Source organism: Drosophila persimilis, unplaced genomic scaffold (genome assembly GCF_003286085.1).
Source record: "Drosophila persimilis strain 14011-0111.01,24,50 unplaced genomic scaffold, DperRS2 tig00000793-arrow-arrow-pilon, whole genome shotgun sequence".
Taxonomy (NCBI): domain Eukaryota; kingdom Metazoa; phylum Arthropoda; class Insecta; order Diptera; family Drosophilidae; genus Drosophila; species Drosophila persimilis.
Genome location: NW_020825354.1, coordinates 395386 through 423028, shown reverse-complemented (window position 1 = coordinate 423028; position 27643 = coordinate 395386). Strand labels below are relative to the sequence as shown.

General features: G+C 45.3%; 1 protein-coding gene across 4 annotated transcripts; it reads left to right on the top strand.

Annotated features, from left to right (window-relative positions):
- Positions 1-351: 351 nt before the first annotated feature.
- On the top strand, positions 352-26547 carry LOC6600719 (protein sevenless). Of its 4 annotated transcripts, none has more exons than XM_026992876.1 (12): positions 352-716; positions 10213-11064; positions 15989-16063; positions 17730-17795; positions 17873-18241; positions 19166-19405; positions 19467-19807; positions 19880-24486; positions 24959-25239; positions 25303-25494; positions 25565-26001; positions 26061-26547. In XM_026992876.1, exons 2-12 carry the CDS (start codon positions 10396-10398, stop codon positions 26380-26382), a joined length of 7599 nt encoding a protein of 2532 aa, XP_026848677.1. In that variant the 5' UTR covers positions 352-716; positions 10213-10395; the 3' UTR covers positions 26383-26547. The 4 variants fall into 4 exon arrangements, with proteins under 4 accessions (XP_026848677.1, XP_002025789.1, XP_026848676.1 ...); XM_002025753.2 differs by lacking the exon at positions 352-716 and adding an exon at positions 7156-7219 and having other exon boundaries at positions 24962-25239; XM_026992875.1 differs by lacking the exon at positions 352-716 and adding an exon at positions 7156-7219.
- Positions 26548-27643: the final 1096 nt, after the last annotated feature.

The window sequence follows — 27643 nt, the reverse complement described above, 5'->3', positions numbered from 1 at the left end:
GGCGAGAAGCCATACTGTCTGCATCTGCCGTAGCTGCGACTCACAACGTTCCCCCTCGTTATAACCGATATTCAAGATTGGTATAGGGGTATATTAGATTTGTGGGAACTGCTGCGACCGTAAGTTATACCCGATACTTATTCAGCACGGCTCTCCTCCGCCAGACGGTGCTAACATTGAACGACAAAGAGTGTGTGCACTGCGTAGCCACTGCAAAGTGATTTGTTGCTTTTGGTTATTATAATGATCCGTTCTGATGCAGACTCAGAAAATCTAGCTTGTAGATATGGCCTTTCTCTATGATTGTACGTTTTTAATTTTCTCGTATCCTTAAAATTGTGGATGTCACAGATTTTCGTCCTTTGTGGGGGCGTGGAAGGGAGATAGAGGAGCAGCAGAAGCACAGGATCAGGAAGGATCAGAAAACCGATGAGGTTCAAGGTATGAAGAGGAATCGATCACGGAGGCAGCACATCGTCGCAACACTTAGTTGACCGTCTAGTGGCTAATATTATATAAATACGGATATGGTGAGACGGATCAAGACAAGCTCCCAGATCAATGGCCCCTTATCAGTAGTCCCGACGTTGGCACGTCTGGAGCAGCCCTATGCGGAACTGACTAGCGAGCGGCGCTTGGAGAAGATTCAAGTTGACTACCATGGTATAAATAGCAGTTAACAGTAACGAATAAAAATACGAATGCTTGTCGCCCAGGTAATATTATAAATTGATTGCATACAGCCCACAGACTGATGAACAAGCTCAAGCTAATTCAGACTGTCGAAAAAGGGTTCCTTACAAGTCCCACACATGTTCATATTTATCTGAGCTAAATTATATCTATTGCGTAGTGTATATAGCCATATGAGACCAGTGGAAATCAGTTGGCAAAAGTCAATGGATTTTGTGAGGGCTTTAGATAGTCTGAATATAAGGATCTCCTAAAAAAATTTCCAGCGCTTGCAAAAATCAGCTTTTCTGCAAACCAGACTAATTGTTCGGGAAATACATACATATGTATGAGTACCCGGTACTCGAAGATTATAGGGGTATATTAGATTTGGGTGAAAGTGGATGTGTGTAATATTTCCTTCTGTGCGTTTCCCACCAAATAACATATATATATCTTGATCAGCATCAAAAGCCGAGTCGATGTCTGTCTGTCCGTCTTTTTCGACGCCGAGTTCTCAGAGAGCATAAAGGCTAGAGCAACGAAATGTTGTATCCAGACTCTTCTGAGCCCCGCCCTCACAAAGGACGAAAATCTGTGGCATAAAGAATGGCTATATCTACCAGAGTGCCGATCGAATTATGAATATAGCCAGAAGGAATAAATCAATGTGCATTGATTGCATTGGCCCTGCCACGCGCTTACTCATTTTCTGTCTCACTCTTTCACACACTCTTCGTCGTGCAATGTGTGCGAACTCTGGCGAGCGGCTGATGTTGGCGTAAGAATAGAAAACAACAAGACCGATGTAAACAAGCAATTCTAAAAAAATTGGAAACTAATAAAATCAATAAATGAAAATCTCCCAAATGGTTCGACCACAGATCCAAAGAAGCAACCCGACTTTTTTGGTTTTTCTCTTAACAGATTTATCATCGTATCACTCGTCAATCCTACTTCACTTTTCTCGAAGCGGCCTCACTTTCTAACTTCTAGAAAAACAGATTGGCTTAAATACAGGAAGTGTTTATATACTCGTAAGTTCCCATATTGATGGCTGCCCAAACATCTACTGTAAAGATGATATAGATAGCTCAGTTGAAGCATTAGTGTCTGTAATGTCACTGGCGGCAAAATCCAATAATAACAGCTTTCGTATCCCTTAAAATGATCATAGAGTTGCCGAGCTGTGCAGTATATTTTCTCACCATAATATTCAACAGCATGATGAAGTGGGGTGTTTATCCTCATCAATGGAAGAAATGATCTATAAAGCCGGAAAGGACAAGTCCCAGCCATCATCATATAGACCCATTAGTCTTCTGCCGTGCCTATCAAAGTTATTTGAAAAACTGCTCCTGAATCATATCAAGCCACACCTACACATCAAAAGTGCATCCCAATGCACCAATTTGGCTTTCGCGGAAAACATGGAACCATTGAAAACGTAAACCGCATAATCTCTGAGATATAAAATGCATTTAAAAGACGAGAGTATTGCCGTCTTTATGTCTGTCGCCCAAGGGTTCTTTCTGGATGCCACGCAAACTTTCGACCGTTGGATGTCTTAATTCACAAAATCATAAGTAATAACTTCAAAGAAGTTTCGCAGTAGAATGCAAAGATTTCCTGTTTGAATATCATCCAATTGCAGCTGGTGTATCTCAAGTTAGCATCCTTGGACCGACAGGGTATTTGATCTACACAGCAGATATACCGAAGAACAGTTTTACAACAACTTTGACATTTCTTGATGATACTGCCACCCCAAGTCACTTCCAGTGCACAACAGGAGCAACATAACACCTATCATCTCATCGCGTAAACCTGTAATAGTTTAAACATGTCACCTTTTCCCTGAACAGACAAACTTGACCACCAGTGTCTCTGAACAAAATCAACATTCCAGCGCAGCATCATTCATATCGATGTCCCTGTGTTCGGAGACCTATATTAGGAAAAGATTTAACTGCTCTGCGGTGTCATTAAGAAACCCAGTCATTTACGGTCATAGAGTCCAACGATATTGACCGCGTTGACCTTGGCTGAGTTTGATAAGACAAGTTTTCTTGTCTATGGCTGGCCACCACCACTCCATATGGTGGCGGTTTAGAGCCAACGAACTATATACGGGAACATTCCTCACTTTAGTCTGATGGTTTTCCTGCAGGTATAGAGAGCCACTGTGGCCCTCTGTACCATATCATATATTCCCATTTCCAATCGATCTATTTGTCGACGATCAGGCCAAGATACTTGGCATTGTTCTTCAAAGCTAGCGTTTTTCCACAGAGTTTTGGGGGTAGTCAGTTTCGGAATCTTGTACTTCCTAGTGAAGAGCACCAGTTCCGTTTAAGACGGGTTAATACCTAACCCGCATTCGTCTGCCCATTTCGACATCTTTATGGGGGTTACATCGCGTGCGTGGAAATCTAACAGATAATGCCGGCATCAGCCGCATGCGCTACCATGCGGCAGCCACCCCCTCTATATCCTGCTGCAGTTCGTTCACTGTTACGTTTCATAGGAGGGTGAAAGTACTCCGCACTACGGTGAGCCTCTCGTGACAAACCTGGTGGACGTTGACTTTCCCAGTGATGTCTTAACGGTCCTGCATTATAGCATCCGATCGATGAGGCTCACAGTCCGGGAATCAATCCCCATTTCCGTGATGGCGGATGGGAGGATGTTGTTGAGGGCGCCGTTTATATCTGGGAAAGAATGTAGGGCCGTTTCGGTGGATCTTTCCTTCCGATACGCATGCTGGGAATCAGTGATAAGATTCGGAGAAATGATTGTTCCGAGATGCAGCCCTAAAAGCCGTTCCATCGTCTTGAAAGGAAGGATGAGAAACTTCTGAGTCTGGAATCATTTTGAGCAGTGTGCAAGGTGTTGCCTGGCTTAGGAGAAGACTCCCAGTTAGGTGCTCTTTGTGGATCAGTTGGGCGGGGATGATACCATCTGTGCCTGCAGACTTGTAGGTCTTGTAGGCCATGGGGCGCGTTTGGTTTAAGTTCTGAGTTGTAGTTTGGCCGACTGACTTTTCATGGAACATCTTTTTTTATATAAAAACAGATGTTCGATTCCATTCCAACAAGTGATTGGCAAAGTTATAAAATATACCTATACGCTGTTGCATTTCGTTGAGATAGTTCTTTAACTCGAATAATAATTTAATGTGTACAAACATAGCTATCAGATCATCTTTCAGCTCAACCGATAAGGTATGAACCTGCCAGCAGATTCTGCCTGAAAAAAAAACCTCTCAGATCAGCTCGGCTTTCAACTCCGCCGCAGGATTTACTGAGCGCCTCCCTGCAGGCGTCAGTGAATATCTTACCAAGACGGGTCGTGCCCTTCTGTAAAACTCCTCATTAGTGGGGATTCAGGGAGAATACGGCTCAAGTGATCTCAACAACGACTACAGTTGGTCCGCTTGAGATTCCGGAATTGAACTGGAACTCGGTAGAGGGAAGGAGAATACAATTTCCTCCAGCATCTTATGTTCCTCTGTAGCTGGTGAGAGGCAAGTGTAAGGTCCATGACTTCCGTACGATTGGCACTAAAGGTGGATTAAAATTACCATCTTAGCGGTCGGTAGGTAGCTGGAAAGTACTCACCCCGTTCATTAGTGACAGTGCTTCAACGCTGACAGCGATGTGCATTGGCTTCGCACCCTATAATTATTCCGATGTCCTTGACCTCGCAGTCTGCGATGAGCTCACGGAGGGGCTTTTGTGCAGGAGGGTCAGGTTGGTCATGACCCAGTGTCCCCTCGGGTTTGTTTTAATTTCACAGGAAGTTTTCTTCCATCCGGCCGACTATAATTAGCCGGCATCCATGGCAGAGACATGACTTTACCAGGACCCGTTTCCAGCCGACCTCACGGGGAGAGTATACCCGCACTTCCACCATTATGTGTACAGTTATGACGGGTAAGGGTTCGCTCGTAGCCCGCTTTATCCTAGGGCATGAAGCACAGCCGCCTCGGAGTAAGGGCCAGCCATGAACCTGAAGCACCTGTCCCCCATTCCGATAATAATTCATAACATAATAATAGTTTCTCCATCCTTGATTTCAAGTAAAGCCTGTTTTAATCTGCAATCTAAAATAAATCAGATACACAGGTATCCTACAATATATAATATTTAGCTCGGAGTATCTGTTTTGTAAAATACATACCTGTCCTACCTGCGGCAGCTTAAATCGGTCCAGAAGCCAAGTTACTCATAATTACGGGATGGGCTTTTAAGCATAATTTACCTATTTACATATTCAGAAGTCAAAGGTGCCTAAAATATATTGTTTGAAACACGCATTTCTTTTTTTAAACAGTTTATGTATTAAACAATGAATTTTACTGAATTATTCCACCCAAAAGTGCATACAATTTAAATAAACAAAATTCTTATGTCCATCCCGATGAGTGCCTAGATCCCAGAGACTATAAGTGCTGGAACAAAAAAAAGTTGTATTAATACTTCCCCTTTAATGAGCAAAAAGAACAAACGAATTGCAAGCGGAAATGTAGAAAAAGATCAGATATTTAACAATTGGAATCAAATAATTAATTATGTAGTAAGTGGATAAACGGATTGCAAGATTAACATCGGAACATAACTAGCGGTCGTGATCCTTCTGTATGGGTTTCCCTCTCTCATCGGATCCGCTTACGTATGGACAGTGGCGAGCACATGTGGATACACTTTAAGCGCCTGTAAAATCTTTAAAAATGAATCAATCCTTGTGATTTTTTTTTTAAGATTTTTTAATTTAGTGAAAATGAAAAAAGACAATAATTTCAATTCAAAGAGATCCTTTTCCTTAAGAGATTTTAATTTGTTCAAAAAATGAGCATGTATCCACTTTTGCACGTTTCAAATTTGTTTACTTTAGTAATTTTTCAAAAATATTTGTTCCAAAGGACCTTAGCTTTTATCATATTCCGAATAAGTATTGGCATACTATCGACTAAATGTAGTAGGTGCTGGCCAGGTATCATGTGCCACTCCGACTTCACGCGCTCCCAAAGACTCACCCAATCCCTTTGGTGCAGACTCGTACTTTTCCAATGATCCTAAACATAGCCCATCGATTTTCAATGGAGATCTGGGCTATTGAGCAGGCCACTGAATTAAGTGAAAACTCGAGTTATTGGGACGGCTTTTCACGAATTTAGCCTTGTGCGTCGGGCTACCGTCTTGCTATAAAGTGATCTCGGATGTGGGGAACACATTTGGACACATTTGTCTATAAAATTTGACAAAATGGGTTCCTAAATACTAAGATAATATTCTTCGATTTTAACCAATTGGAGAACGTTCCACCAAGTGTAGCAGCCCTACACCGTCAGGCTTCCTCGTCCATGCTTTATTGTTTCCTTGACCTGATGATTTTTCCACATGAGCTGTTTTCAGTAGTTTTCATTTCGATCAGACTTAAAACGGTTTATTTTGGTATATCTGACCCAATTAACTTCTTACAATCTTCCATGGTCCAGTTCCTATGCTCCTCGCTAAATACATATAAGATGCGCAGCCACTTTTTGTGAGAGAAGGCAGGTTTTCTCTGGCTATCTGCCGGTGTCAGGCCGATCGTACGCAGAGCGTCCACTTATGGAACGTTCTCCATGAATAAAATATATTGGATAGGCCACATAAATCTTATGATTATAGATAGATAAATGTATATACATAAACGGAGAAAAATTTTGAACACATCTGGCTGAAGATCTGGACTACAGACTGATTGCCTAGTGAAGGAAATCCTTGTCCTACCCAATGAGTTTCTTTAAAACACCTAAAAAATGTATCACACTTGCCAATTGCAGAATGGCTTTAGTCTCAATCAGATGAAACCAGCGAAACCAGTCAGATAAAATCGCAACAAAAATACCATATGCGAGCAAAAACTTCGTATTTTTGTTGTTTAAAAATCAAAAGCGGCGAGTGACAAAATGTTATAGTAGTTTTTGGTGTAACCCAATACTATCCTATTCTTCTCGGATCCACAATGAATGAAATGAAATAAACAAAATACAAGCAATCGGTTGCTCTCATTTTTCCCATTGTTGCGCTTGAATTCCACAAGAAAGATATGAAAAATAAAACCCCCTGAGATCCTATTCCACCTACGGAATCTAGCAATCCTCTCGAGTCAAAAAATATAGAATTTTCTGTTGCATCTCCGTTAATTATTTCTTTAGGCGTTCTATATGGTGCTGGTGCAAAATAACTGAAGAGATCTCTGTCAAAGTTCAGTTTTTTAAGCTTAGGGGTTGCCTTGACCGTGACGCGATCGTTTCTTCGTCACCGCGAACAAGCGAAGAAGATCGGCGGGCGGCTCGGATCGGGTCGGCCCGTCGGGCGGCTTGCTTCGGTTGAACAGCGCGACGGCGAGTTGTTCTCGGGCTTGGGGCTGGGGTTATGTGTTGCTGTGGATTGGGCTGGTTAAAACATGTTGCTCGTCATGTCAAACAGTTGTGTTCCGATCGCGCCACTGAGAAGTACCGTGAGTCATCACCATCTGCGCGCTGACGCCTCGCCTAGTAAGTGGGGCCCTCTCTGCCCTGCCTGTCCCTAGTTTGAAGTTGCTGCTAAGTTGGGGAAAATAGATGCAGCAATAAAATGCAATTAAGCTGCTCAAATCAACAATAAATTGAATTAAACTGCGACAACTGCGCTGAACAGCTTCCACCGCGGGCTGAGCAAAATGTGGGGTAGGACGCATGTGCTGTGTGACATTGTGAAAATTTGACTCCCGGCCGGTCGGCGGTCGTATGGCAGAAACAAAGATTCAAAATAAAATTTGGCCTGATACAGCAGTGATTACAGTAATTAATGTAAAATCGCTGAACGGAATTTGCGTGCATTTTCCGAATAGCTTTTATGCAATTAATTTCCTGTGATCTTTCATATTTTCAATGTTTCTAGCGGTTTATTCAATTTATTTTCAATTTATTTTCGCCTTTTTGTCTCCCGTTTTTTTTTTGTTGTGCGCCGTGTGCGAGAGTGTTTGCCGATACGATTTATTTACCATTTTATGAGCGCTGTTGTTTTTCTGGTGAATATGAAATTAAAGTGCAATTAACTATTATTTTCTGTGAAGTTTCAAACAGTGGCTGATTTTCGTCTGAAGAGCAGACTCCACTCCACTCCTCTCCACTCAATCTGTTTGCATATCAATGAGGATAAATTTGTTATTGCCCTTCCCTTTGATGCTTTGAGAGGGCGTGTGACTTATTGACTATGCATTAGCCCGGGTTAATTGAGACTTGTCGCTTGATATGCCATGATAATGTTCTGGGGAGGTTCCGAAACCGGGATGCGAATCGTTAGTAATACGTTGGAATATTGATCGGCTTGCACTTGCACAAATTCGCCCTCGGAAAGCGTTCGTTGAACCTTGGAGCTGCCGCTAATGAAATGATTTCATTTCGTCTCTTCTGCCTATTGGAAAGGGTATATCTATTTTGTCATGTTCTACCGCACAACGAGTTTGGCTATGCAAAATGTTTCCATACATATGAACACATAAAGTAGGAGGATTTAAAGCAATTCCAAAATGATTGGCGAAAAAAACCCCCATAAGCTAATGCTACTTATTGAATATAATTCAAATGATTCAATTTAATAACTTCATATTATATTCAACATAATTTCAGTTGAACATTGCTGATTGCTATCGATTGTTAGCTTACAATATTATAAGATTTATTGTGTGTTATTTCATACATAGATAAATCACTCGAATGAAACTAAACTTACGACCCTATTATGGAATTTCCGCCAAAACTTTTTCGGTATTTTTATAGTCATGTTTTCCTTTACTATTTTGTACCTTCTATTAAAAACTGAGTTCTTGATAAAAGTTTTTCCTTAAAGTCCCTTTAACATATTGAATTATCTAAAAAAATCTCAGAAAGCTGGTCAAACCTCGGCAAACGGTATATTTTTAGACTTTTATTACCTCGAAATTGGGTAACGTAACGCCAGTAACTTACGTCAGATGTCTCCGCGGATTTTTAATAAAAAATAGGGAAAGTGTTTATTTTTGTATTTCAATATATGTAACAAATATGTAAAGATAGTTCTACCCGATTCGCAGAGATTTTATAACCATAACATCAAAAACCACCATATTTTGGCTTATTCCTTTTCAATCGTACGTTCGACTATTGTTTTTTTTGTGGTTAATATAGGGGTGGATATCCACTTACTATTCGAATGGATTCATTTTTATTTCATTATTATTTTTTAACATTTTGTCGTAGGAAATTAACGTAACGGCACAACGTATTAGATGTGTATATTGTATTCGATTTCATAGGAGCGATGGTGCCACTGCCACTTCCCTTGGGGTCGAAACTCCCTCTTATTGTACCGTTTTGCAATACAGAAACGAAGCTGTTGAAATGTAGATTTCTAGGACTAGTTTTGTGAGCTCGTGTATTCTTGATATGGACATTTTCACAGAGTGATCCAACATTTTTAATAAGCTTTAAGTATACAACAAAACAAGAGTACGTATAAGCTACCAGATCCAGCCGGGTTCTTTGCCATCTGCATTTGGTTTCTGATCTAGCATAAACATCTTCAAGTGGACCAAGTGCAACATGGGCCTCCTCTTGTAACAGAACTCTCAAGAGGCGCATCGTCGGCAAAAGTACTTGCGGGCAATGTCCAGGCAGTCCAACAACAGCTCGGGGTTGAAGAATGCTGGGACACGGGCCTTGCGTAACGCAACACCCCTGCGTGAGCCGCGTCAGCAGATTAATGCGGCGGCGACTGCGCAACCGGCGATAAATAATCATAAATAAAATAATGTTTGATTTGAACACCATATTTCCTTTTATTGTAATTTTCTATTGGAAAAATGATATTTGAACAAGTTCTTCCACAAAGTCGGACTTACCTATCTATTAATTAAAATAAATTTAAGAAAATCAATCGCATCTTAATTGACTTAAATATCCTTTAAATACTTTCGACCTCGACGTTCGACATATACATACATTACTGGCCAAAATAATAAGTACACGCTTATGAGCTTTCTTTCACGTCCTATAAAACTTTTCTAAAAAACATAATTAAAAAATCAAATTTACTTTTAGTTTTCTAACCTACAATAGACTATAAAAATGTTTATCATAAACCTTAAAATCATAAATAAGGGCTGGCCAAACATTCGAGCGATTCCATAACAAACTAGCACGACACCGATGTACTTATTTTTTTGGCCAGTAGTGTATGTATATTGTATATATTAAGGAAAAGCGTAATAAAATATTCACGGTTGAAGACTTGGTCCTAGTTAGAAATTTAGGAAGAATGTACAGAAAAAATTCGGTATCAATCGATGCGGTGCGCTGAGCTTGGAGACTTGCGCGTTTTTTAATCTTTTAATTTGCATAAAATGGAAATTAGCTAATGCACTTTACATGCCCATTGAATTCGGGTTTTGACTTTGAGATTTGATTTTTAATGTTGTTTCTCTCTTTCTCTTTCTCTTTCTCTTTTGTCTTATTTGTGTGCCACTCAGTTTCGGTTTTCGGCGAATACCAGTTGGCGAGAAGCAACAACAACAACAACAAGAACAACAGTAAAAGCGCGAACGACTAGAAAATAGAACCTGACCCACAAAAGCACATTAGCAAGCACTCAGCCTAGCAAAACAAAGCTAGCAAACCTGAGGTGAAGGTCACACGGTGCCACATCAGTGACTATGTTTTGGCATCAGAATGTAGACCAGGCACAGCAGCAGTCGCAGCATTCGCAGCAGAAGAAGACTCCTAGTCAACCGATGGGGAAACGTTTCAACATCAGCTTCAATGTCAAAATTGCTGTGAACGTGAACACCAAGACGTCAACCACCCACATCAACCAGCAGTCGACCCCGACATCGACGACATGCCACAGAAAGCATAGCGTCCAGCATCAGAGCAGCAAGTTCGATCTGCGCCAGCAGCTGGCGCGGCTGGGTCGCCAGTTGGCCAGCGGCCAGGACGGACATGGGGGCATATCCACGATTCTGATTATCAATCTCCTACTGTTGATCGTGCTGTCGATCTGCTGCGATGGGTGTCGCTCCCAAGATGGCCGGCACCACAACTACTCAGGCCTGCCAGACGAGTTCAAGGACCGCCTGGGACTGTTGCCAAAGCTGGACAGTGACGTGGTGGAGAAAGTGGCCATTTGGCACAAGCACGCGACAGCCGATCCCCCCAGCATTGTGGAGGGCATTGCCATCAGCAGCATATCACGACCGGTCCCAGAACCAATGGCAGCACACAAGCCAACGGCGGCGCTGCCAGAGTTACCAGAGGATGGAATCGATGAGCGTGTGGTCCTGGAGCGCGTCACACGTGAGTGTGTGCAGCGCTGTATTGTGGAGGTGAGTAACTGCCTAGGGCTGTCGTCACTCGCTAAATTCCTGCATAAATCAGGAATGGAAATTAAAACTACACTTAAGTACAATATGTGCGCAGCGCCTAAAATTCGATTTAAAGCTAGTACATTAAATCAGCACAAAACCTGAGCAGCTGTGCGACAGATTCGATGAGTTAAGCTCTCCAGTGTCGTCAAAATATTGTATTCATCATCAGAGACACACATACATATGCTTATACTTGTAAGTAATTGTAGTACCCGCACAAAATGCAAACAAAAACGAACGGGAGCGTTGTAACACACGCGGCTAGGCCCGCGGCTCTACATTTTACCCGATACTCAGTCCGTACGTGTGTTGCTATCTCGACAGAGGGGGCATACTGCACGAGGAAGAGTGTGTAAGAGAAAAGGAATACGCGCAATTTTATTTGTTCCTTCTGGCTATAAAAATGATACGATCTAAGCCGGATTCTTGCAATCTGGTAGATAGGGTCTTTCCTTATGATTCTGTTTCTTCGGTTTATCGTATCTTTAAAATTGTGGAAGGGAGCGTTACAAAATTCTGAAAAAAACGAGTCTCAAACATCTACTTTCAACAGAAATCTAATATACCCCTATACTCTTTGAGTATCGGGTATCAAAACTCAGTTGCGCTTTCATTCTTTTATCCGGCATACACCAATCTAGCTTGCTGATTGTTAAAGTTAATCGTTTACACACACGCAGAGAGGCTGGACAAATACTGTAACGGTTAATTAATATATACATATGTACGTACATATGTGATAATTGAAGATCGTCTAGCTAATCATTGCTATGGCCTGGCGCACACTATAGTTCAAATAGGAGTCGGAACAGAGCTAAAGATCTTTTCAAAATTTATATCTGACCAGCATATACTTTTCTTTTATGAATTTTTAAATCGTTTTTGGTTATGTCCTTATATTAACAAGCTCTTCTACACACAAATGTTTGTTTCTGAAGATAATCAAACCATCGAAATCACATTTGTCGTCCCATGTTAGTGCATAGCCCACAAAATTTGTTGAAAACCGAACCACTAGAATATCATACAACTGCCTTAATAACGAAATATTGAATAACATAATTTCCTTCAGATATTTTAAAAGCTCAGAGAAAGGTTAAGTAGAAGCAGACGCACTTTCAGCTCAGCCGATAGTGTGCGGAATGCGCACCCAGGCCAGCTGATGCTGGCTTAAAACAGCTGAGCTCTAGATTCTGAGAGCTTCTGGAGCTCAACTCCTCCTTTAGCTGGAGTGTGCGCGAACCCTCGGGTTTATTTTGGTCTAGAACTTACAGCTTACAGCAACTTGGCTCCGTATCAAAATATAATCTTTATCATTATTTGGGTTACCGACGCTCGGCTTAATTGCCATTTGCATATTCGTGCCTGTCTCCGTACATTCTCGTACGAGTACATACGTATATACATACATATATACAGATGTGTGGGACCATTTGAATGGGTCGCAGAACTGCAGCGACGCGTCGGTCGTGAAACTTGCTCTGCGAAACTAACGTCACATGGAGCTTTTCTGCTGCGACATTTCATATTTAATTTAATGCCTCTATTTGTTGGTTATTTTTTAAATAGCAGACCCGTTGTCATGGGTCAGGTAACCAACGCACGTACATATTTATTTCATTTATTTATTTATAAGGAACACTTTATCTGAGATAGATTTAATTTACACAAGCGTGGGTGACTTACATGAATTTATAAGAGTACAGGCCTTCGACCTTTTCTACTAAGACATAGTATAGTGGTGTGCAGTAGTATAAAGAAGTTGATTTTTAAGAAACATAATGATGAAGGGAAAAATAAATATATACCAAACCCCCTTACAACCCCATAAGCCCCATACCCCTTAAAGCACTATTACTTAGAAGTTATACCAAAAACTGGACAACTAAAAAAACAAAAAAAACTAACAAACTAATGAGAAATAATCAAATATTTTGTAAGTGTGGATAGATTGAGTATATAATTAGCCATTCTCATTGAGGCTAGTTCAACGTTAGCATTAAATTGTGATTGTGTAGGTTATATATAATTTTTAAGATTTTGTTCTGTATAACTTGGATTTATATTAATATTGAAATTTGCAATATCAGCCCAAACCGGTGCACCATAATATACTTTGGATTGAAAAATTTAAAATTTATTTTCTAATTTGAAGCGAGAATTTCTATTTATTAATGGTTACAAGACACGAATTAAAATATTTTTTTTTTTTGTTATATGATATGACCCCAAAATATCTAACATTATTTTCCCATTTTATGTCCACCTGGATCAGATTAATGTCATACATACATAAATAAAATCTATTATGAGTAAAGATATTAAATAATAGTTGATCGATCATTTTTAAAATTTGATCAGTAAAATTATTTCCATAAGGTCCAACGATTACCATATATGTACATGCTAGTTTTTATGATATTACCTTAAATAAAAACAGGAATTTCTATACCTAAAAGGGACCGAACCGCTTCTGAGTGTTACACACATCCACTCCACTACAAAACTACTATATCCCTATACTCTTTGTGTAGTTAACATGTGCATAAATTTATAAATCTATTTAGATGGCATTTAGAGTACTATGCTCCTGAGAGTGTGTAATAGGAGTGAAGATACATTTTAATCAGTGGTTCGGTTACAGCTCATTCATTAGCGAAACGCTTCTGTAATCCAATCCTATCCAGGCCATCAATGTAGTTTGGTTCAATTAAAATTAATGATGAACCATCGTGTTCAGTGATTGCTTTAAATGGACAGCTCTGGACAGCAAGGGGCAGACTGAAAGAAAGGATTGTCAGAGATTGTTTTTCAAATATAGTTGTAGTTATTGTAGTTTTTTACATTTAATCCTTCTCTTTGCTTGTTCCACGGTTCACTTTTGTGGCAACTCACCGGCTACTCTTATGTATTATTATCAGATATTCGATAAAGGGGGTATTTCGAATGAGTGGAAAATGAAGCATTGAGCAGAGCTGAAACTACTTAACTATAATATTCTATACTATACTGTAGATCAGGACGGACTGATGGACAAACGGATAGACAGACATGGCTATATCGACTCGGCTATTGATGCTGATTAAGAATATATATACTTTATGGGGTCGGAAATGCATTCTTCTGGGTGTTACACACATCCAGTTCCGCTACAAATCGAATAAACCCCTATATTCTTTGAGTACCGGCTAATAAATGCAACTATAATTCATAAAAAAACTGTTGGCTACTATATCTTTCACCATCTTTCGGCCTGCCTTCACTGTCCAGTCCACTGATTGCTAATTGAGTCCCTGTAAGAATTTCTGCTTGCCATTCCTCGCTTGAAACTGGAGCAGGCCGAACTAAAGATTGTGGACCTGGAATTCGGTTTACACAGAAGAGCTGTGCACACAAAAGAGATTTCGCTGAGATGTTTTGCCTCCCGCAGATCGAGAGTGTGCAAAATGCTTAGCCAATTTGTGTGTGTATAAAAATGGTTTGGCATATATTCTTATATTCGCATTCCTGCGCTGGCTTTACGGAGCCTGGCGAGGCAGCAAGAGCAACACGAACACAATGGTGTCAATAGCACACCAACCTAGTCCGAGTGCTGTGTGGGGCTCGGTCCAGTCCATGAGTTTCCGAGTTAATGTAATAGAAATTGTACAACAAAAGATGAGCAATGACGACATGAAAACCCCCAACGCCAATTAGTCGTAGAGCTTGCCCACCCCATCTCTGTCATGTTCTCGCTCTCGTTCTCGTTCTCATTCTCCTTGTCCCATTGCCATCGTGAGTTGGGGAGCCTCAGCTCTCAATAGCTATTTCTGTTTGTGAAAAAACTAATCAAGCTAAATTAATAAAATACTGCGTAGAAGAAAATAAAAATTAAAGCACAAGCACTTGAGAAATATTCCGAGTGTGTGGAGAAATGCGCGAAGCAATTAGTTTGCTTTAAGGGAAATCCCTAATTAACATACACTATGCAACAGCGAAGAAAACTCTGTCATCAAACCTACCTCTACTGGTTTTCAGGGACAGGGAAAAACGCAATCGATCGTCACCCGTTGATCGGTGGCAGTTGTCATTTTCAGTTGATCTTCTCCCGTTACCTATATGGAGGCTTAGTCCTCTCTCAGTCAGTCCTCAGAGCATCTCTGTCTCCCTAGTGCCACGACCCACATTAGCTAGGCCTTGAGCTTCACCCACGATCGCAGCCCAGTGATGAACCCAAAGATTGAAGGCGGTCTGGGCTGAGACGCCTCGGCTTACATGTAGTTTATGCAAATTAATTTGGGTTGATCGATCAACCAGCCCCCCTTCGAACCTTTATGCTTAAATCTGAGGCATGAAATTTGTCTTCCATCTTCATAAAATCCTGGCTCACATGCCCAACCTGTTTTTCTTGCTCTAGAGCTTATTTAGCTGAACTTATTCTCGGAAATAATAAGACAGAAAAGTCGATATTCTGACTGCGACTCGGGAACTTACTATACCCCTTGACAATTAGTCGATAATAAATGGCATTGCAGACAGAACGACATGTCCATGGACACTGCTGCTATACCATATATGTATGTATGGATGAGCAAAACGGTCTTTTGAATGTATACAACATGTACACGGATGCACAATTGTATTTACATTTAAAGGGAAACAATATACACTTGTATTCCACGAGAACCAGGTAAACAAAAAATCAAAATAAAATGAATTGTCTTTTTAACGCTGGTTACTGACACTGTGACAGTGTTCATATTCGATTTCTTGCTGTTGTAGTCCTTGTGTATTTACCTTTTCCCATGCAAAGCAGCAGCCACTTCCGTTCCCATGACCCACAATGTTATTTACTTTACTAATTGGTTTGGGTTATTTTCATTTCGTTTTGTAACTTTTCCAGGAGGATTTATTTCTGGACGAGTTCGGAATCAAGTGCGAAAAGGCGGACAGCAGCGAGAAGTGCTACAAAACACGCGTAAGTGGAGCGAGGAACGAGGGTGCCCAACGACATTTGATAGCCATCAGACCAAATTAAATGAAAGGAATCTTAAAAGCAGGCCCCAATGCAAAATGAGCAGCAGTAATTTGAACCATCTCCAGGCTTAAAAGGAGGGCGAGATACTTGTTAACCGCGAAAGGGAATGTATTTTTCGATTTGACTGAGTTTTTATTTTAGTGCTCGATTTCAGTCGGAGACGAATTCTAAGTGAGAAGGAAGCAATCCCGTCCCCGGAAAGTACACATATAAGGGCAATATTTTGGATGTCTGGTACTCTTAGAGTGAAGGATTTTATTATATACATATATAATATATATAAATATGTTTGACGCCTAGTTCTGAAGCTTACTGCGAAGGAAGGTCATGATGTTATATTTTTAAATGTTAAGTGGAAGAACGTTAAATAAACATCAATTATTTAGAGGATCAAGATCCGGTTGAAGAAATAACGGGGACACGGGAACACTATAGATGAAATAATTAGCATACATTAGGACTCGGGAATGAGTTAAGACTTGGGGAAGATAATTGATTAACAGGTTGAATAACAAGGGACCAAGAAGGCTTCCTAGAAAGAGAGAGTTGAAGCAGACACGCTGAGAACGATTGCAGAGGTAAGCCTTAGTCCGGAGAAGAAGCTTAGTCGGAAACCCCAAGAAAAGATAGTTTGTGGATGGGAAGATTGTGATTAATTTAGCCAAAAGCGTTTATAAAATCTATATAAACGACTTCAGGCTGACACTGTAGTGCAAGTCCGTCAAGTACGAAGGTGGAAAGTTCAAAGAGGTTAGAAGAAACTGAGCGATGTTTTACAAGATTCTGCTGAGTTTAGGATTGGCAGATAAATTTGAAATACAACGGTAACTCGAAACATGAGACTATGCCCCTTTTTATAAGTGGGAATTATGATAGATTCTTTCCAGACGGTGGGAAAATCGGCGAGCTCGACAGAATCAGCACACAGTTGGAGAACACCACCGGGAACCATATCTGGTTCAAGGAAAAATAAAATTTACACGATTCTAAATTGGTTAATAGGCTATTAAAATCAATGAAGGTGGGATAGATGCAACTTGAACTATTTCAAGGGAAAAAATATAAGTGCATGGCACGAAAATCGCTAGAAGAAGCGAGAACAGAGGGAAAGATTTTAGAAGTGACAGAGTTGCAAAGTTGCAAAAATGAAGCGAGTAGGTCAGCAGTATCGCAATCGTTATCAGCATAAGGGTAAAGATGAGGGAAAGTGTGAAGAATTTCGTATAGAGCTAACAAACCTGAAGAATAGACGAGAAACGACAGGAGATTTTATAGGGTCAACAGCAGTAAGAATTGATGGAGGGGTAGAAGGTGCCTCAACATCCCTCCGGACAGCAGAGTCCGCGGCTTCAATTGCCAGACCAGGGATTTCTTTTTCATAGCAACACGCATGTCGTTTTCAATAGCACTGAGATTTAGGCATTCATCGGGACGGAGAGATGACCAATGCCAGAACCAAATACCGGAATGGCCTCTACGGGACTCCTTTTTATTCAAAATGTGCCTGACTACGCTGACTGACTGACATTAACTGCGCAGTTCAAGGCTCCTCCTCCGCTTTCAGATGAAGTATTTTTAAACAATTCTAATCCATTCAAATCCGCAGTGCACCAAGGGATGTGCTCAATGGTACAGAGCCCTCAAGGAGCTGGAGCCCTGCCAAGAAGCTTGTGTAAGTGCGAGCTCATCTCATACATCCCTAACGATTTTCGACCAGCTGATCACCACCGTTTCCCTCTGGTTTGCCAGTCTTCGCTACAGTTCTTTTCCCATGACATGCCCTGCATCGGGTCCTGCGAGATGGCCCAGCGCAATTACTGGCGCCTACAACGCCTGGCCATGACTCAGCCCGTGCAGAGGACGCAACCGCAGTTCGTGCAGGCCCCCAGTCAGGATCGACAGGACACGCCCTTGACCATCAAGTGGGCCATGCACTTCCCGGAGCATTACCTGTCCAGTCGACCCTTCAACATCCAGTACCAGTACGCGGACCTCCATAATGAGGAGAATAAAGAGGAGAAGAAAGAGGAGAAATGGTTTAATTTGGCAGACTACGATTGCGACGAGTACTACGTCTGCGAGATCCTTGAGCCCCTGATGCCTTACACACAGTACAGAGTAAGTAAGAAGACTGTTTTGTCTCTGAAGTGATGAAATACGAATTCGAAATGTACTTTTGAATGGGCAAATCCTTGTTCCTCTCGTTAAGGCAAAACGACAATGTCTGACAACAAACTGAATAACTGAATATTGATAGCAAAAAGAAAGAAATAGATGACTTATTGATGTATTAACATTTGATTGACACTATTACTAGGACAATTTTGCTTTTGCCCTTCTTACAAATAAATTTTGGTTTTCCTAACCTTAAATTTTGCTCTGAACTAATTGGTCAAAGCAACAACACTTTACGTTTTCGTGCTAACAGCTGTCGCAATCCGATTTGGTTATCGAAACATCGATTTTAGAGATGAAACATTAAAATACCGTGGATCTACATTTATACTCGATACTCAGTCAGTGTGTATGTTGCCATCTCGGTCCCCTCCGCCAGAGGGCGCACACTGCACGAGGAAGGAAGAGGAAGAGTGTCTGAGCGAGAGAGAGAGGGGGGATGAGTAAGCGCGTGGAATGCTTTGCGTATTTTTTTGGTATTTGATTCTTGATCAGCATCAATAACGGAGTCGATAGATCAAGAGAAAGCTTTATGGAAAAAATAACATGCAGTGAGAGCGAGAGAGATACATATATGCGCCAGCTTTGCTTTCCACTGGAGCTGGGAGCAGCGCTGCAGCAGAAATGATCGATTGTTACACTTTTCTGACTGTGTATATCAAATTTTAGATCCATACCTCGCATAGTTCAAAAGTAATCAATTTTGCAGCTTCTTTTAGGTATATCTATATCTTTATGCTGTGTATATTCAGGCAATGTATTCACACAGAGGCCATAACTTACATTTCGTCTATTAAAATTAATTTTTCTTGGAAAAAAGCTAATAATAAGCTAATAAGTAAATAATTACATCCATTCATCATGCAGTTCCGCTTCGAGCTTCCCTTTGGCGAAAGCAGCGACGATGTGCTTTACTCGCCGGCTACACCCGCCTACCAGACGCCTCCTGAGGGGGCACCCATATCGGCACCGGTTATCGAGGAGGTGCTGGCACTCGACGAAAGCCATGTGGCCGTGCACTGGCATCCGGGCAGATTCACCAACGGCCCCGTCGAGGGCTACCGCCTTCGCCTAAGCAGTCCTGGGGATAATCGAACCATCGAGCAGGTAATCAATCCCATAATTGACCCTCCATGAGGAAAATTACAGTTTGCGACTCTTTTTCCAGCTGGTGACGGTGCAGCGGGGAAACTTTATCTTTTCTCAGCTGCAGGCCCGTACCAAGTACAGGCTGGAGGTGACGATGATCAACAAGCAGGGCGAGGGCCCAGCGGCATCTGCCAGTGTCGAGACCCATACCGCTCAGGCTCCGCAATTGCACAAGGATCAGGATAAGGATCAGGACCCGAGTGCGCTTGTTGCCGGGCATCGGAGCATCGTATGGCAGGCCTTGGCGCCGGGCGGGGAGACACGACTCGTCCTTCAGTCTGATCAACCAATTAGTGATATGACCTGGGAGCAGAGGGAGCAACGGCTGTGGTTTGTGGACGTTCTGGGAGAGATGCGCAGGTGGGCAGTCATCAAAAAATCTGCAAAGAACAATAGATACGAGTAGCCCTTCTTGATCCTCCCTTTCAACAGCCTGAGACTGGAGCAGGGCCAACCCACTTCTGGCATTAGCAGAGTGGAGCTAGATGGACGAAGCAACATTACCGGTAAATGGATTCCCCGAAAGCTTAGCCTGGATTGGCTCCGAAGACGTCTCTACCTAGCTGTGGAGACGCCGAATCTCAAATTTTCCCTGCTCAAGATGGATCTGGAGAGCATAGACATTGCTGTGTTGTCCGAGGCTCTGGACCCTGTCCAGCAATTGGAGGTTGACCCCTTGAACGGTTGGCTTTTTTGGACCGATGCCGAGAGCGTTTGGCGCCTTGATTTGACCACTAAGGAACGAATCCGCATTGCCAGGATCAGGCAGCCTGGATGGTTCACCCTGGACCCGCTGCACTGGCTACTCTACTTACTGGTGGCGCACGAGGGGAAGATTCTGGAAATCAGCTACGATGGAAATTACAAAAGGCCTCTGATCGTCCTGCCCGACAACTCATGGCGGACTTTCGCTCTCCAGGGCCGCTCCCTGCTCCTAGCTGGTGCCAGCCAGATACAATTGTTGCTGGTAGATCAGCTTAACCACAGAGGGCTGGACACCTGGCCGCTGCGTCACTTCCCTGACTGCTGGGGCCTAATCCTTCTCACCGCAGAGCGCTATCCTTCGGCTCATCCCTCAGGGGTGCCTCGCCAGCTCAGCGCCGTGTTGGGGGCACAGGCAGCACACATATCATGGAAGCAGCCGGCCAGGAATCATTACCAGTCACCCGCCGCCGCCGCTTTGGACTTGAGTTACGAGCTAGAGGTCCTGGACGTGGCAAGCCAGAGCGCGTTCAGCATCCGTAACATCCGTAGCCCCCACTTCGGACTCGAGCGCCTGCAGCCGGACAATCTTTACCACTTCCGGGTGCGAGCCATGAGCTCGGCCGGTGAACCCGGGGCCTGGACCCCACCCCACGTGGCTCGCACCTGGCCCCTTGGGCCGCATCGCCTCAGCTGGGCCACCCTTCAGGGGGCCCTTTACGAGACCAATGAACTGGGTGGAAAACTGGAGCGGAAGGACGCTCAGCTGGAAGCGCGGCCTGGACCCCTGGCTATGATAAACGCCAGTGCGGGCTACTATGTCGCCGGGTCTGGGGTCATGCATTGCATCAACCTGAAGCAGCCGCAGCTGAGGTGCCTGGTTCCAGATGAGGTGTTGCATGTAGGGGCCGTGACGTACGACTGGAGGGGCGGCCGAATCTACTGGTCAGATGTGGCACGAAACTGTGTGGTGCGCATGGATCCCTGGAGCGGGGCTCGGGAACTGCTGCCCATCTTCGGGGCCCGCCAGCTGGCTATCGATCCCCGTCAGGGCCATCTCTACTACGCCACCGCTACCCGTCTGACACGTCGGCCTCTCAGCTCTTCCCCGGGCCACCCCCAGCACGTGAATGAGGTGGAGTTTTACCACGTCAATGGCCTTGAGGGTAGCATCGTCTCGTTCAGTATCGATCTGGAGCAAGGACAGCTCTATTGGCTGGTATCAGGCCCTACCGCGTTGCGCCTCTACCAAGCTCCTCTTGGATTGGAAACCACCCAGGATTCCCTTCAGCTGTTGCAAAGTTGGCCTGGCAGGGATGCCCTGCCCCACAGCCTCCAACTGGTCCGACCCCTCGGAGCTCTGCTATGGCTGGAGCGGGGCGGTCGCCGAGCAGTCCTCGCCAGAATAGCAGCCGTTAACGACACCATGGAGCTGCTGCCCCAGGGGCTAGAATCCCCCGTCTCCTCGCTCCAGCTTATTGATCCAACACCCCCGCCACCACCCGATGCTGGGGTCATACCTTTGGCCGTGCCCACTGACAGCGTCCGCCTGGATGATGGCCACTGGGATGATTTTCACGTGCGATGGCAGCCAGCGATAAGTGGAGGCAACCACAGCATCTCCTACCGACTGCTCATCGAGTATGGCCAGCGCCTGCAGACTCTGGATCTGGCCACTCCCTTCGCCCGTCTAACACACCTTCCGCAGGCGCAACTCCAGCTGAAAATCAGCATCACGCCTCGCACAGCCTGGCGGATGGGCCCCACCACCCGCGTTCAGCTCTGCACGCCCGCCGCGGCTCCCACTCAGCCCCGGCGCCTGCGCGTTTTCGTGGAGCGCATTGCTACGCCTCTGCTGCCGGTTAGCATCGGGGCCCTACTCCGCTGGGATGCGCCCGAACAGGCTCCAGCTCCGGTGCAGGCTCTGGAGTACCGCATTAGCTGCTGGTTGGGATCGGAGATCCACGCGGAATTGCTGCTAAACCAGAGCAGCCTTGAAGCTCGAGTGGAGAACCTGCAGCCGGACCAAACATACCGCTTCCAGGTGGAGGCGCATGTGGCATCGACAGGGGCAGCTGCTGGCGCCGCTAACCACGCCCTTCACGTGGCGCCTGAGGTGCAGGCCGTGCCCCGCTTTATCTTTGCTAACACAGAGTTCATCGGCGAGTTGGATCTAGACAGTCAGCTCCGGCGCCGTCTGGTACATACCGCCAGTCCCGTGGAGCACCTGGCCATCATGGAGGGGGAGCAGAGGATCCTCTGGGTCAACGAGCATGTGGAGCTGCTCACGCACGTGCCGGGATCCACACCCGCAAAGCTCGCCAGGATGCGTGCTGAGGTTCTTGCCCTCACCGTCGACTGGGTTCAGCGCATCGTCTACTGGGCCGAACTTGAGGCCGGCCAGGAGGTGCCGTCAGCGCAGGTAGCTGCAATATACCGTCTGGACTTGTGCCGCTTTGAGGGGCGCATCCTGCAGGGCGAGCGACTATGGAGCACTCCGCGGGGCCACCTGCTGAGGGACTTATTGGCCCTGCCACACAGCCGGGCACTTGTCTGGCTTGAGCACGAGGTTGGTACCAAGAATGCCACGCTGCGGGGCCGCAGTCTTACCGACGGATCGCCTATTCCGCTCGAATCTTCCACCTCCCTCTTCCGGCTGTACGAGGGCAGTCTGGAGCCCGGGACAGAGACGCTAAACTTGGTGGACCACCAGGGCAAGCTTTGCGTCTACGACGTCGCCCGCCAGCTCTGCACCGTCACAGGCCTGCGTAGCCAGCTCCAATTGCTGACGAAGGACGGCGGACAACTGGCCCAGGACTCGGGCTACCTCTATGCCCTGCGAAACGGCAGCATCCGCGCCTACGGTCGGAGGCGTTATCAGCTTGAGTACCTCGTTGAGCTGGAGCCGGAGGAGGTGCGGTTGCTCAAGGCCCACAACTACCAGGCGTATCCCAGCAAGCGCTGCCTGCTTCTGCCCGCCTCCGCTGCCCTAGACTCTACTGCCATCCAGTGCGACGAAGTGCAGTGCATCCTAACCCTGACCCAGTTGCATGCCTCTCCAGACTGCGCGCTGCCCGTGCCTGGTCTGAGGTACCAGCTGAACTTCACTTCGCTGGAAGGAGGCCCTCGCGAAGATGCACTCCATCAGTGGCAGACCGGATCGGGGGACACCATCAACATCACAGGCCTACAGCCCTACACCAGATACCAGCTCAGAGCTTTATTGAGTAGCTACTACCAAACCCGCCTAGGCCTCGACGCCCTCCCGCTGCCCTCCATGGAAGTGCGCACCGCCTCGGCCTCTCCCTCGGCCCCAAGGAACTTCAGCGCTCGCGTGCTGGGTCCCAGCGAGGTGGAGGTCAGTTGGGCACCACCTCTCCATCTCCGCAGCGAAAGCGTCCACTACACGATCCACTGGCTGGAGGATTCCATTGGAAACCGTACGGAGCAAGTGGAAATGGAACACAGAGTGGAGTCTTCGGGGATGCACCAGTTGAGAGGGCTGCGGCCCGGGTCCGGCTACCGGCTTTGGGTGCAGGCCCATGCCACGCCCACAAAGTTCAACAGCAGTACGGTATTGCACGTTCGGACCTACGTGAGATTACCGGAACTGAAGCTGCTTGAACTGGGACCCTACTCATTGACCCTCTCATGGGCAGGAACCTCGGACTCACTGAGTTCCCTGGCCCTCGAGTGTCGCTCAAAGGCGGAACACCTGCGCTGGGAAGTAGCCGGAAACCACTCTTGGATGGAGGTGAAACCGTTGCAGCCGTGTACTCGCTATGACTGTCAGCTGCTCCTCGGCTTTGCGTCCTCCCCAGGAGCCTCCATCTACCGGGGTCCGAGTCAGGAGTTCGAGACACTCGGGGACGCACCTAGTGCGCCAGGCCGGCCACAGCTTGAGCACATTGCCGGGGAGATCTTCAGGGTGAAGTGGAGTGCCGCGCGCGGTAATGGCGACCCAATTGCCCTCTACAGTCTCGAGGCGCTGCAGGCCAGGGTCAGGCGAAGGAGGCGCCGGGAGAATGCCAGAGGGGGCCGGCTAGCCCTTCTGCCATGGGCCGAGGAGCCGGCGGCCGTGGAGGACCAGTGGCTAGACTACTGCAACACTACCGAACTGAGCTGCATCGTGCGAGGTCTGCACTCGAACCGGCTACTCCTGTTCAGGGTTCGCGCTCGCAGCCAGGAGCATGGCTGGGGGCCCTACAGCGAGGACAGCGACCGGGTGTCGGAGCCTTTCGTTACGCCCGAGAAGCGCGGCTCACTGGTACTGGCCATCATTGCCCCGGCGGCCATTGTGTCCAGCTGTGTACTGGCCCTGTTCCTGGTCCGCAAAGGTAACATTTTCCCAGTCATGCTATTATTCTTAGGTTAGGTTATTATTAGGTGCAGTCATTATGCGGGTATGACTCTTGCTTTTTCTATCCAAGCAGATTCTTTGAATGGTATGTCGCCTTCATGGCAACACATGAGGTAGTTCCCGAGGTAGTTTTTACAGATCTCATATTCTCAGCAATTGTACAATACAATACACACAAGAAATACGGACGAACACACTCCACATAGATCGATCTGAAATAGGATCCAGTGTAGTAATGAGTGTACTTAGTTTATGGGGCGACTCTTTCTTAAAGCTTGAAATATTAAAGTACATACATATGTACATATGTATCTATGAAGGATGATAGATATGACTTTAAAGATTTAAGATGGCCCTGCGTGCCTTCCTGAACGATGCAGCCCAGTCAGGCTATTTTGACAGGTCTTATTGTCTTACTGGCTGTTTATTTATAAACCATTATATCCAAGTAGTGCAAAAGCGGCGAGTGCGGGCCAAGAAGCTGCTACAGCAGAGCCGTCCAAGCATCTGGAGCAACCTGTCCACATTGCATACGCAGCAGCAGCTACTGGCCGCCCGGAACCGCGCCTTTTCCACGACGCTGAGCGACGCGGACATCGCGCTGCTGCCGCACATTAGCCGGAGTCAGCTGACCCTGCGGCGCTTCCTCGGGAGCGGTGCCTTCGGCGAGGTCTACGAGGGAGACTTGCATTCCGAGGACAAGAAGGATTCGCAGCGCGTGGCTATCAAGGTGATTAAACTAGGCAACAGTCTTAAGATATAGAAACCATTCTAAGCCCTTGCTAATACACAGAGCCTGCGTAAGGGTGCCAGCGAGTTTGCGGAGCTTCTGCAGGAGGCGCAGTTGATGAGCAACTTTAAGCACGAGAATATTGTTTGCCTCGTGGGCATCTGCTTTGACACTGATTCCATCTCTCTAATCATGGAACATATGGAGGCGGGCGATTTGCTCTCATACCTGAGGGCTGCTCGGCCAAATTCCCAGGTGGTGTAACGCCATAGTTCTTCTCACAGCTTTTGCTCACCCAATTTTGCTTTCCCATTGAATCTTGAAGGAGGTAGTCCAGGGACTGTCGCTGTCGGAATTGCTGGCCATGTGCATTGACGTGGCCAACGGCTGCAGCTATCTGGAGGACATGCACTTCGTTCATCGGGATCTAGCCTGCCGCAACTGCCTTGTTTCTGAGGGAACAGAGACGGGGCACCGGCGTATGGTGAAGATCGGCGACTTCGGCTTGGCCCGCGATATCTACAAGAGCGACTACTATCGCAAAGAGGGCGAGGGGCTGCTCCCGGTTCGCTGGATGGCCCCGGAGAGTCTTGTGGATGGGGTGTTCACCACCCAGTCGGATGTGTGGGCCTTCGGCGTGCTCTGCTGGGAGATCCTCACCCTGGGCCAGCAGCCGTATGCGGCTAGGAACAACTTCGAGGTGCTCGCCCACGTCAAGGAAGGTGGACGTCTCCACCAACCCACCATCTGTCCCGACAAAATGTAATTGGTATCTTTAATCCTCATCAGGCTGCTTCTAAAACTGATCTTCCTCTTGACAGGCATTCCTTGCTTTTGTTGTGCTGGCGCACCGATCCATCGGAACGACCCAGCTTTAGGCGTTGCTTTAATGCTCTGCATGCCATTAACACGGATCTCCGCCGCATCCAAATGCCGCCAGTCGACTCAAGAACTACGGGATCTAGCTCGGAAGCTGATTCCTGCATCAGACCAGAGCTCAAGGTGCACTTCGATGAGCACACGAAGAAGTCTGCGGTGCAGGAGAGCGAGACGAAGGAGCCAGAGAGTATGTCCCTTCGGAATGTGCCCAGTCACAGTCCATCTCAGCAGCTGTATGCCAACGAAGGGATATCCCGGCTGTAGGAGGCCATCGTCTCCCTGCAGAGCTCCGATGCCAGAACAAATCAGTTTCTAAGCCAAAACTGGTTGGGCACGTGCTAACGAACTAGCTTTATACTTTACGCTTAAGCTAAACCTTTGGATTAAATGTATTTACAAGAATATACTGAAAGAAAGTGAACATATGTACACTGTTCCATGTCTGTTCATTACCAAAAAATATTGATACGAGTGTGATATGATATTTTGGACCGATACCAGCATATCGATATGATATGTTCGAAAATGTTCCAGCTATATTTTCGAGCACTTCCAATTGATACCTTCGAGCATCTCAGTTTGATATTAAAACATCAACACGATATTGTTTTAGATTTGATTATAAATTGTATACATATATGAATGCATTTTTGTAAGCTGGGAAAATAATATAATTTTGATATTGAAAGGTCAAAACAGTATTTTCTTTTTTGTACAAATTATTGTTTCTAATGCTACAAATCTGAAGAGATGTTTTTTTTATGATTTTAAAATTTTAAAATACTTACACTTTTATACAATTTATATTTAGAAACTTTCCCAATACATTTTAAAGGAATCACCTCCCCGCGACGATGAGTACTAAGAATGAATATGCTTAAAACAAAGTGCTTCCTTCTTGGTGATACAAAAATCCACACGAAACTTATATATCTCTATACTTTACCGTATATAGATGCCCCAGATTTTCGTCCTTGGTGTGGGCCAAATTTTGAAACCAACTGGATTCAGTGTGATATCACAGAAGTCTCGAGCTTTTATAGTCTCTGAAAACTAGGCATCAAACAAGAATATATTTACCTTATGGAGTCGAAACGCTTCCATCTGGGCGTTACACACATCCACTTTCAAATCGAATAAGCCCCTATACTCTTTTGAGTATCGAGTATAAAATTTGCTGTATTCCTGCGGGACTTAGTCCTCGCCACCTCTGCACAGATAGAGAGGAAGTCTGCGGCTTCGTTTGGGTCCCCTCGTGCTCAGCATCATCCGTGAAAATGCTTTACCAAGATCGGCTGTCTTGCTCGATAGCTTAGTAGCTGAAGCTTGAGGATAGCGTCATCCAGCACGTTCCATAAGGTTGGCCCAAGGACGGCCCTGGGGAGCGCAGCATGTCACCTGGTACCACTCGTTGGTAGTGTATAGCATACAGTTTCTGAAGTAGTACTCGATGATGGCTACCAGATGATCTCGGATTAAGATGAGGGTTTTTCGGGAGGCTTGTTATGTCCCTCCATCCGATGTG